Source organism: Schistocerca piceifrons, chromosome 2 (assembly GCF_021461385.2).
Source record: "Schistocerca piceifrons isolate TAMUIC-IGC-003096 chromosome 2, iqSchPice1.1, whole genome shotgun sequence".
Taxonomy (NCBI): domain Eukaryota; kingdom Metazoa; phylum Arthropoda; class Insecta; order Orthoptera; family Acrididae; genus Schistocerca; species Schistocerca piceifrons.
In genome coordinates, this window is record NC_060139.1 from 582,786,827 (window position 1) to 582,799,197 (window position 12,371).

Below are 12,371 nucleotides of genomic sequence, written 5' to 3' on the forward strand. Positions count from 1 at the left end.
CGCAACGCTAGGCGCTGTTCACCTCCAACTGCCCAACACTACAATGGCGAATATTCCAACAAAGCCAACCAGTCACAGAATGTACAGAGCACAGTCAGTGATTTTCATACAGAGCGCTACGTGACGTTACCAACACAAAAACCTAAACAGCCTACTTACATAGCCCCCATTCTCCCCACAAAAAATTTTACAAATTGTTTTGGGCAGTGACCAATTATGATTTGATAAAATTTTTCATAATTACAATAACAAAGATATTAAATGCACACACTTATTGATGCAATGTTGCTCAAAAGCTAAAATTGTCCTCATAAAGACTGTCCTGATCATTCATCACAATAGTAATTACAGTTTTCTTTTTTTTTTCAAAATCTGAGCAGTAAAAGAAAATACACACGTAAGTAGTGGATTTCTTGCAGTCTTGAAGAAGTAGTGTTGTCCTTCCAACGGAAAGACAGGTAATGGGCCACAACAAAGCAAACCCACAATAGAGTCAGTCGAAGTTTTGAAGAATATTGGTCGGTAGGTCATCATAGAGCAGACCCACTGTAGTCCTGGTAGAGAGTATAGTTTTGGTGGGCCATCAAAGGTGCAGACCCACTGCAGTCCTTTTAGAGACGGCCAACAGCCATCTGTTGCGACTGTGCAGGTGCACAATCACTATCGAAGAGTCTTGCGGACAATATAGTAAGTCCATAAACCACCACACAAAGTTTTTGGAATTGTCCGTAGAACCAGCAATGCTGTTAACCAGTCCATTGCTGAATTATTAACACATGTGCAAACACTAACAGTCCTAACTTCACACATATTGTGCATATACTATAACCAACAGAAATGTGTGCACTGAAATTAATGCTTACAAGTTACTTAATTTCATGAACAGGTGTCAATTACAATTTTATAACATGAGAATACAATTACAAAGGTACAGAAAACATCTTTAAAAACATAATAATACAGATAACATTTATAGTAATACAGGCTTTACAAAAGAATAGAAATAAACATATACATCAGTGTTACAGGAATTATGACATAAGTAAATACATAAAAGGTCAGAATAGCTTTCGAAAATAATGTCTTAACATCTTTACAAAGTAAATAACATATTATTAATACAAATTATATTTGAGGATAACAGTATTCCTCATCATAGTGAATGTAGCTTAGTATTAGAAAAATTCTACAACATAAATCTTATTAGCTAAACACATAAAGACAGGAAAAACGCAAATACAAAAGGGTGCACAAACATATAGCGGAATAACACAAAAGGAAAGGAAAGGAAAGAACAATAAGAAGGGACTAATAACAGTAACTGCATACATAATTTTCTTTTCAAGTACTTGGTAATTTTTTTGTAGAATAAGTTGTTGTGGTGCACCACTTTAATGACATAGATATTAAGATGTGAATAGACATTTCCCTTATCTGCATTGTTGTCTTTAGTGTACTACTTTTTCTGCTTGTGGGTTTGTCATGTTTAGATATAAGTTATTGCATTTGCTGCTGCTCTTAGCCAGGCATAGTGCTACTGAATTTCACTTTCTATTACTCTGTTAAGCCAATTTTACTACTGATTTATTTTTCTTGTTTGCTGCACATTGCCTTATACTGGTTGTAATATTGCATTTGCTTTGCTAATTTAGATATACTGCTGCTTGCTTTGCCAATTTGCATATTTTTGTCATTGCTGTTTGTATTAATTTGTTATGTGCTGCTGCATTGCCTCGTCCCTTATTATATAGATCTGAGCTCAGTAGATGTAAGTTAACTTAAGAGGGGGTAGGCTATATAAGAGAATGAGTTATGAAGAATAGAAAAAGAAGGCAATGAGAAGGTATATGAAAAAGATTTGGGCCAAAATGAGTATTGTACAATGAGAAATAATTATTTTGAAAGAGGATATGTACAAAACGGTAGGCTTTAGGGACAACAGATTTGGATAGGATTTTTTGTTTGTGGGAACAAATGTTGAAATCAGAGGAAAGATATATGGAATGAAGATTTGGGTTGGACTGCAGCACCAAATGTTACCTTAATATATGATATCCGATATTACAAATTTACTCTTTCTGATGGACACACGTCCAGATCGTCAGCTCTCAAAATTCCGCCATCTCTCCCCCCACATCCAAGACTGCTGGCGGCTCACCTCCAACTGCGCAACCCTAGGCGCTGTTCACATCCAACTGCCCAACACTATAATAGCGAATATTCCAACACTGCCAACCAGTCACAGAATGCACACAGCACAGCCAGTGATTTTTATACAGAGCGCTACGTGACATTACCAACATAAAAACCTAAACAGCCTACTTACACATTTATCACTCTGATAATCCAGTAACAAAAATGAATTGCAGCCTCCAAAAATTTAGCTCCACATAATGTCACGCGAAACTTTTCTAATGCAAGCCGATCTTGGTAATTATAATAACTGTATATGTGACGCTGAATCGTATCTAGCACGGAAGGATCCAGTAATGTTTGTGTATGAAATTCATGTACATCGTTAGCATCGTTTCGTGTGTGCTCTCTCTCTCTCTCTCTCTCTCTCTCTGTGTGTGTGTGTGTGTGTGTGCGTGTGAGAGAGAGAGAGAGAGAGAGAGAGAGAGAGAGAGTCATGTTTTGTGGTTATTATGTGTGATGAAATACGAAATTGAAGGGCCAAATCCAGGATTCGGGATCCAAACACAATAAGAAAGAAAGCCAGACAAGGAAAACTGAATAATTGTTATAGCAGTTTGGCAACGACCATAGGTTCGGGCGTGACGACGAGCTCTCTGCCTGGAGGAAACCAGCTACAACGCGTGAAGTGTCAACTACCAAAAAATTTTAATCGAACTTATGTCATCCGCAAAAAGAACTAATTCTGCTTGTTGTACATAACACGGAAGGTCATTTACACAAACGACAAACAATATTTATCTAATATTGATCCATGAGAACCAAACCCCATAAACAATTTTTCCCGTTAGAAATATCTGGTCGTAACAGCTGACGGCTCTCTTTGTAATTCATGTCGAAAATTTCTTTGGAGAGCACTGGGCAGTTTGGTTCACACTTTCCACGCCACGCATTGAGCTCTCTCTTGAGGGTGTTTTAATTGCATTTGGAAATGAGGGAGGTTTCATACGGAAAGTCTGTATAACTCAGTGCTGTGAATAGCTGCGATTGGCCAGCGCTGGGGAAATGTAGCGCGTGTGCAGGTTGTGCACAACTGCTGGACTCGGGCCCTCTGTGGCTATGGCCGCAAGCTGGAGCGGCCGCGGCTGCAGCGGCCGGCTGTCGGGTGTAGAGCTCCAGCGCCGGCTGTGGTGCGGCGCATAAATCGGCGCCTTCTGCCGTCGGCCGCGCCCGGTCCGGACCCGCCCACGCGCTCGGCACCTCCCGTACATCTGCCAGCGCGGGCGCGCCTCCGCTCACGCTGTGTGCCGGCCGCGGCCAGCCAGTCGTACGTCTCCGGCGCTGCGTCCCACTGGAATATCAAACAGCGCGCCGTGCGGCGGACTCTACCACACTGTCGCACTCTAAATGTTTCTTCTCTTCTGAGAGGACGCAGAAACGTCCACGCGTCGTAAGATTCACGTCATTTATCTACGCAAAGTAATTACGACATTTCATTGCAAGACCAGCATCGCTTTCGTGTTTATCGCTGAAACAAAATTGCTCGGCGTCAATCTGCAGGACACCTTGCGTGTGGCGGTTGTTACTTTGTGTTTCACTGTCACTTCTCCCAGTTCCTGTTCCAGCTGCGAATAATGGTCGGGGAGACCTGTTGTTGTTATGGCTTAGTTTCAGCTCGAATCTCTCTAAATTTACCTGTTTGGTCTTTCAGCGAGATAACTATCACACCAAAAGTATCGGGATTTCTATTTGTGGACATTAGTGTGCCGTGTGTCTACCCTTCGCCTAAAGCCTGAATATATGTAGAGAAACAGCAACCCATTCTTCCTCGAAAGCCGAAACCAGAGGCCTGGTCGCAGGCATTTGGAGCGAAATCGGCGTTCTACATCTACATCTACGTGATTACTCTGCTATTCACAATAAAGTGCCTGGCAGAGGGTTCAATGAACCACCTTCATGCTGTCTCTCCATCGTTGCACTCTCCAACGGCACGCGGGAAAAACGGGCACTTAAATTCTGGTGATTGAAATTTCATGAGAAGATCCCGTCGCAACGAAAAACACCTTCGTTTCAGTGATTGCCACTACAATTCACGTATCGTGTCTGTGGCACTATCTCCCCTATTTCGCGATAATACAAAACGAGCTGCCCTTCTTTGTGCTTTTTCGATGTCATCCGTCAATCCCACCTGATGCGGATCCCACACCGCACAGCAGTACTCCAGAATAAGGCGGACAAGTGTACTGTAAGCAGTCTCTTTAGTAGAGTTGTTGCACCTTCTAAGTGTTCTGCCAATGAATCGCAGTCTTTGGTTTGCTCTACCCACAATATTATCTATGTGATCGTTCCAATTTAGGATATTTGTAATTGTAATCCATAAGTATTTAGTCGAATTTACAGCCCTCAGATTTGTGTGACTTACCGCGTAATCGAAATTTAGCTGACTTCTTTTAGTACTCATGTGAATAACTTCACACTTTTCTTTATTCAGCGTCAATTGCCACTGTTCGCACCATACAGATATCTTATCTAAATCATTTTGCAAGTCGTTTTGATCATCTGATGACTTTAAAAGACGGTAAAAGACAGCGTCATCTGCAAACAATCGAAGACAGATACACAGATTGTCTCCTATGTCGTTAATATAGATCAGGAACAATAGAGGGCCTACAACACTTCCTTGGGGGACGCCGGATATTACTTCTGTTTTACTCGATGACTTTCCGTCTGTTACTACGAACTGTGACCTTTCTGTAAGGAAATCACGCTTGTGAGGAACGGTGTCGAAAGCCTTCTGGAAATCTAAAAATATGGAATCAATTTGACATCCCCAGTCGATAGCACTTATTACTTCATGAGTTCTAACTCACCCCAAACGTGTTCGATTAGGTTCAGGTCGGGACCCTGAGCAGACCGGTCATTTCCAGGAACATCATTGTCCACCGACCATTGCCTCAGAAATGCGGCTCTATGAGGGGGTACATTTCCATGGTGTTACTTCTGTTTTACTCGATGACTTTCCGTCTGTTACTACGAACTGTGACCTTTCTGTAAGGAAATCACGCTTGTGAGGAACTGTTCCTCCACTACACGCAGCACATAATGCCGTAAAACGTGATTACATCCTTCTGCAAATAGGCTTTTCTTAAGCCCAATAAGGGGACCACACCCTAACCACGAAAACCACCTCCAACTCCTCCTTACTTCACTGTTGGCACGACGTAAGATGGCAGGTAACTTTCTGTCGCCATTCACTTAACGCAAAACCCTTCCATCGGACTGCCATTCGGTATACTATGATTCGTCACTCCTGGGTCACTCATTTAATATCATCCACTGCCTACTCCTCCTCAAGCTGTCAACACACATGTGTGGCTTACGAGGAGCTCCTCGATCATTGTTCAAATGGCTCTGAGCACTATGGGACTTAACTTCTGAGGTCATCAGTCCCCTAGAACTTAGAACTACTTAAACCTAACTAACCTAAGGACATCACACACATCCATGCTCGAGGCAGGATTCGAACCTGCGACCGTAGCAATCGCGCGGTTCCAGACTGTAGCGCCTAGAACTGCTCGACCACAGCGGCCGGCCAGTGTGCTAACCATCGCGCCACCTCGGTCATTTATATTACTCTGGTGACACGCAATGATTAGTCCATATTTGAGGTCTCTGAACTCTTCTGACCGACCCATGCTTCAGTTATTGCTTCTTTATTGACAATAGTCCCGCGGCCTTTCATACTGGTGAGTCAGTCTCTCGTGACATCTAGCGACCAAGTCCGCATTGCGTAGGGTGTCCGGATCAAGTACAGTATAATCCACCGAAACGCTCATGAGAAGACCAGTAAGTCAGTACCTGACCACGATGCTGTAAGTGTCCAAAGCGCTTTAGGGGAAGATCACTAAAAGTGAGTACCTGAGCCGGCCGCGATGACCGAGCGGTTCTAGGCGCTTCAGTCCGGAACCACGCGGTTGCTGCGGTCGCAGGTTCGAATCCTGCCTCTAACACGGACGCATGTGATGTCCTTAGGATAGTTAGGTTTAAGTAGTTCTAAGTTCTAGGGGACTGATGACCTCATGTTAAGTCGCATAGTGCTTCGAGACATTTGAACACATTTGAGTACCTGATGATGGAGTAATAAATCTCCGAACTGCATACCGGAGGAGAAAAGTAAGGTGACTGAGGTGTAACTGTAGGAAACGCATACCAGGAATTTCCATTGCACGGCACCAATATGTTCCAAAAAGACGCGCGCGAAAATGTGAATTTTCAGGAGGTTTTATCTCGGTTCATATTGATCATAGAGATAAGGAATCAAGTATTTTGGACAGACGTTGGCCTAGCGACCATTCATATACCAATCGGAAAAACGAGGATACTGTAGCTATTCTACGGTAGAGGACCAAATTTAAACATGAAAAACCAGAGAAATCATGATTTTTGGTTACGAAAAGCAGCTTTTTTTGGATGGTCACTTCGGTGATTTCTGTTCATGGGAAATGGTCGAAATTTTTACTTTTCGTTCTTACCATCATGTTCTCGAGAAACCTTGCAACTTTTCCCGATATCATTATCAGAGGTTCAAAAGTACCATACTTATGCACGTGAAATACGTGCGTAATATCCTTTTTGATGTGTAAATGTAACGTAAATGTAGCCCCTATGGAATGGGTTCTAGTGTCATCTCAAGGGTTTTGAGGTTACCAAACTATGTTTCTAGACAGTATATTTTCACGGACAAAATTTTATGATGCGCTGTCTCTGTAAACACTGACGTGACATATGTCGTGGGAGACCTCCTAATATCGTGTCGGACCTCTTTCTGTCGAGGGTAGAGCAGCTCTCTCGACAAGGCATGGACCCAACGAATCGTCGGAAGTCTCCTGTAGAAATATTGAGCCATGCTGCCTCTGTAGCCGTCCATAATTGCGAAACTATTGTCGGTGCAGTATTTTGTGCGCGAAATGCTCTCTCGATTACGTCCCACAAATGTTCCAAGGGGTTCATGTTGGACGATCTGGGAGGCCAAACTATTCGGTGGAACTGTCCACTATGCTCTTCAAACCAGCCACGAACAACTATGGTCAGGCGGCATGGCGCATTGTCGCCCATAAAAATTCCATCGTTGTTGGCTGAAATTTGTTTCCATGTAGCAGCACATAACCATTTACAGTCAATGATCGGTTCAATTGGACCAGAGGGCGCAGTCCAAGCAAAGTAAATACAGGCCACACCATTATTGAGCCACCACCAGCTTGCAGCCGGCCGCGGTGGTCGAGCGGTTCTAGGCGCTTCAGTCCGGAACGGCGCGACTGCTACGGTCGCAGGTTCGAATCCTGCCTCGGGCATAGGTGCGCGTGATGTCCTTAGGTTAATTAGGTTTAAGTAGTTCTAAGTTGTAGGGGACTGATGACCTCAGATGTTAAGTCCCATAGTGCTCAGAGCCATTTGAACTATTTTGAACCAGCTTACAAGTGCCCAACTTGAGTCCATGGCTTCGTGGAGTCTGCACCACACTCGAACCCTACCACCATCAGCTTTTACCAGCTGAAATAAGAAGTCATCCAACCAGAACAGGGGTTTCTAGCAGTCCAGGGTCCAAACGATACGGTCACGGGCCCAGGAGAGGCGCTGCAAGCGATGTAATTCTGTTAGCAAACGAACTCGCGTGGGTCGCTAGTCTATTAGCGCCAAATTTCGCTGCACTGTCATAACTGTCACTGCTGTTATTTCATGCAGTGTTTGTGTCTGTTAGCACTGAAAACTCTAACAAGGGAACGTCCCCATCGCACCCCCCTCAGATTTAGTTATAAGTTGGCACAGTGGATAGGCCTTGAAAAACTGAACACAGATCAATCGAGAAAACAGGAAGAAGTTGTGTGGAACTATGAAAAAATAAGCAAAATTTGCAAACTGAGTAGTCCATGCGCAAGATGGGCAACATAAGGGATACTGTGAACTCAGGAGCGCCGTGGTCCCGTGGTTAGCGTGAGCAGCTGCGGAACGAGAGGTCGTTGTGAATAGGTATGGTCCTATGACAATTCCTTGAAGTGCTTTGAAATTTACCTCTATGTCTGAAGGTCTCTCTCTCTCTCTCTCTCTCTCTCTCTCTCTCTCTCTCTCTCTCTCTGTTAAGAGTGATATGCTGTGTTCTGTTTGCTAGTATTTTACGCTGGCGAGCACTAGTAAAATGAATAAATTCATCCCAACGGTGACAGCCAGTAAACTTTTTTTTTAATGAACACACCGTCATTTGTCTGTATTGATGTTTATTTGATTAACAAACAACGATACAGTCAAATGGCGGTGTGTTCATTTGAAAATTATTGTATGACTGTTGCTCAGTAACATCAAAAACTGTTTACCAGTAAACTGTTCTTTAGTTGGTGGTTGTTGAAAATAGCTACCTTTGCATCAACATAATCTCCATAAACATTGCATCGTCCGACTGTATCTTTATGTTCTGATAACAGATGCATTCATGCAATGGCTTGCAGCTTTCACACAGTAAAGTGGCGGAGCGGAGAAACTGTAACTATGTTTAAATTCTCGTCGGTGTGACTCAATTTCAGCATGCTATGGCTTCTTCAGATTACTTCCTGGCATACAGAAGTTCTTCCGTGTATCCTTGCCAGATGTTACGTCAGGTTGAAATGCCGTATACCCTTCCCAGGGGAAAGACTAGAAAGTAGTGAAAAGCTTGGCAGACATGTTTAACAGGACAGTATAAGTAATCTGACATACAACGTGAGAAGCTTTCTGAGTTTCCTCAACAACTACGCAGCTGTACACAACATTAGCTCTTTACAAAATCGATGCGTAAAGAATAAACGTCTGTAGATAATCAACGCTTGGCGCCGACTGGAGCTCATTATGAACGTAAACAAATGTAACGGCCTGGGCGTAAATAGTCGAAAAGAGTCGATATTACTCGATTATGCTATCGTCGAGCAATGACTGGAATCAGTAAAAGCATCACACATCTATAACCATCTTGCTTAAGAGGTATATAGCGAAAGGGGTCATAAAAAAGTGGGCAAGCCAGACGTTAGAGAGTGTTACTGAAACAATCCCAAGGAAGTGACTGACGATGACGTCGCTTACAAAACTTTAATCTGACCGAGAGTTTCCTTGAATTCGTCAGCGTGGGACTCTTCTCAAAACTGATTACGGCAAACAAATAAACAGGGACAGAAAATTCTGCGCGATTTGCCACAAATTTTTTTAGCGCGAGAATGTCACGGAAATGGTACACAAACTCCAGTGGAAGACGCCCTAGTAAATGGTGGTACATCACGCAAACACTCAAAATTTAGATCTAACGTTTCGAGTAATGAAGCACACTACTTCCTCTGACTTACATCTCACATAATCTTACAGTAGTACAAAGGAAAGAAGGATAATGGGATATGATAGAAATGAGGGGTTGTGTGGATTTCCCACCAAGTCGAGGGTTAGCTGAGCTAATCATCGTATGTGACGAGTTTAGTCCGTCTCCACGTTAATTTCTCCTTCGTTTCCCCTCCTGCCTGTTATCACGAATGACAGGTAACTGTTTCCACTTGTACTGGGAATGCAGGACATGCGGTGGGCCTAGGTTTGTTCTCCCGTTTCAAGGAACAACACAAGAGATTCTGTAATACTCCACTAAACGTTGAGATCGTTTATAGACGTCCTCGTCCCAGCTCGGATGTAGTGCTCAGGCAGCGATTTCTTTGTTCTTGAGGCGAGACTGTAAAATAACTGGTGAGATGTCCTAGGCTCTCAGTTCTACTAAAAGATCTAAGAAGTTCCAAATTTGCGAGGGCAATAAATTTTCGTTTATTCAGAACACACGAAGCAGGCACAGCTATAACCTGCTAATAAGACATTTTTGCATATATGCGCCTACAAAGTGACACGTATCACGGTCCGTGTTAGAAGCAATCACAAGTTTATGACATTAAATATGTCGTAGAAATTATGTTCACAAAATAATATACACTTATACTCTGTTCTTCTCTGCTTTGCATGTCAAGCCGCAGTAGCTGAATACAATTTTATACGGAGCGCATCCGAGATTTTAATTGTGCAGCCTGTCACGCGAAGCACACTGTCCAACTTCTCATTCCCTTCTGATTAGACAATCGAAATAACTTCGCTCCGTAGCGCATTTCTGGGAGGAAGCCGAAGATGCACGATGTGCTTCGCCTGAACATCGTTATCCTAACGTTAATTAAAAAATTTACAAAATGAGATCTGAAATAAGTTGATCAAAGCTTGGAAGTTAAAAATTGAGAATGTATTCAACATGATACACAATTAATTACACTTTATCAAATATTAATAAATGAATATTAGAGACTCGGCACGCTGACTACTGTGGCTGCAGGCAGTCGGATTATCCTCCTACAACACTGGCGCGATTCCTCGCGCAACTGGCGCCTGTTATGTAGCTCTTAGGCTGCCTTTCACCCCAATTCTTACGTCATGCCTCAGTTACTGCCGTTTGAACAAAACTATGGAGCGAATCTGGGACGGAATCTTTTGGCTCCACAGCCACAGTTGTCAAAGAGTCTCTCTTCCTTTCGTAGCATTTATCCTGTAGTACGAGATCCGCTATTTTCAAGATTCATAAAATTTATTTTACCTTAATTTTATATTCAGATGCTCTTCCTGTCGCCAAAGCCGTCAGTTACCCAAGGGAGGGGAGACGTTTGCGTCATTTGCCTACGAGCCACGTAAACCTTGTTGTATTTGTTTTTATATTTTAACTTTTTGTGTACATTATTTTCAGACGCGGAGTTTGGAAACTAGCTCAGCATTTGTCTAAACGAGTGTGGATAAGCATCTAACAATCCCATTCAGGTCGGCCGGTATACCAGAGAAACAGTCGTTAATGCCGCAGCACGGAATCGATCCGGATCTGGCTCTCACCTGTATCTCGCTAGCTAGCGCTTCGCAGCTTGAGCTGTTCGAGCAGGTCACATGTCACATAATGATCGTGGCGGCAAAACTAAATAAACTGAAATATGCGTGGCGGCGTACCGACAGTTCTTGTGCTTCTCTCGCACAATCTACGCGTGGAACAGGAAGACTTTGAAAGAACTACTGCTCTGTGTATCTTCTGCCTCACGCCGTGCGGTATCTCATATACTGCACACGTAGATGCAGAAATAATTAGTATAGACCTGCATTTTAGACAGAGGCGAGGTCGTAGTTGTGAAATGTTCGTAAAATATCAAAATTTGGTCCAACTAAATAAAATTCGTGACAAGATCACAACTCACACGACGCGTTTTGAGAGCAGAATTCAAGTAAAATATGGGGTGCAACGAAAAGATATGGCCAAATTTTGAGGAAAAGTTCCCCTAGAGCAGGGATTCCCAGACGGTGGTACATGTACCACTAGTGGTACAGAAGGACATTTCAGGTGGTACGAGTAAACAAATCACGTACAGATGGATTATAAGTAAAATTATTCTCTTATGTTTCTTTATTTTTAAAGTAAAATTATACTGATTAATAAAAGTAGCATCTGTATAATGTTAAAGAAAATGTATTGACGGTAGAATGTTTCGGATTGCACGCAGGACACAGGGAGATCGGATTGTACCCTCCCCACCCCTCGCTTCATTAGAAGTGGCTGCCTTAACTGGGAATGATTCATCGTGTTTTGACGTTGGCGATATTTTAATCGGGTCTTGTCGGTGGTTATTTGAAAGCTTTCGTGCCGCTTTGCATTTGCTGCCAACTTGTGCATTACATCAATGTGTAGCACTGTAGTAGGGATTACGCAGTGAATTCTTTGTTGTTGCGTTGTTGGGAGTTACGTTAAATGGGATCGTGACATGAAGAAAGCTTGCGTCTGGAACTGGGGTGTGTGTTTTACAACGAGCTGATTCTTCAGTACTATAACTATGATGTGCAGTTAAATTTGATAGTGTGAATTACGCAGTTAAAAAATCTAAATCCGCACATAACCGTATCAGAACGGGCTTAATTTAATTTCGTTTTATTTGCTACAAATAAGTACCACATGCGAACATGAACGATTCTGTAAAAGAGTGCTTCCACGAAACCTTCTTACTAGACTGTCACATTTCTACCATACATAGTAGTTGATCGGCACCACGCCAAACTCGTATGAGTGTTGTCACTGAGCAAGATGGCGAAAATCATTCTTCCCGTACCATTCCTCATTCTGTGGCAATCGTCGCTCAACCTTCGCCCCCCACCATCACCCACCCTCTTCC

The 12,371-nt window shown here is 42.9% G+C and overlaps 1 protein-coding gene across 1 annotated transcript in view; it reads right to left on the minus strand.

The window, feature by feature from the left end:
* Positions 1 to 3,250: 3,250 nt before the first annotated feature.
* The window catches only part of LOC124775611 (collagen alpha-2(I) chain-like), a 125,470-nt gene continuing 116,349 nt past the window's right edge, over positions 3,251 to 12,371 (minus strand). Inside the window, exon 4 of the mRNA XM_047250441.1 lies at positions 3,251 to 3,484. Within this exon, the coding sequence (XP_047106397.1) occupies positions 3,251 to 3,484 (234 nt within the window). The remainder of the gene's footprint in view (positions 3,485 to 12,371) is intronic.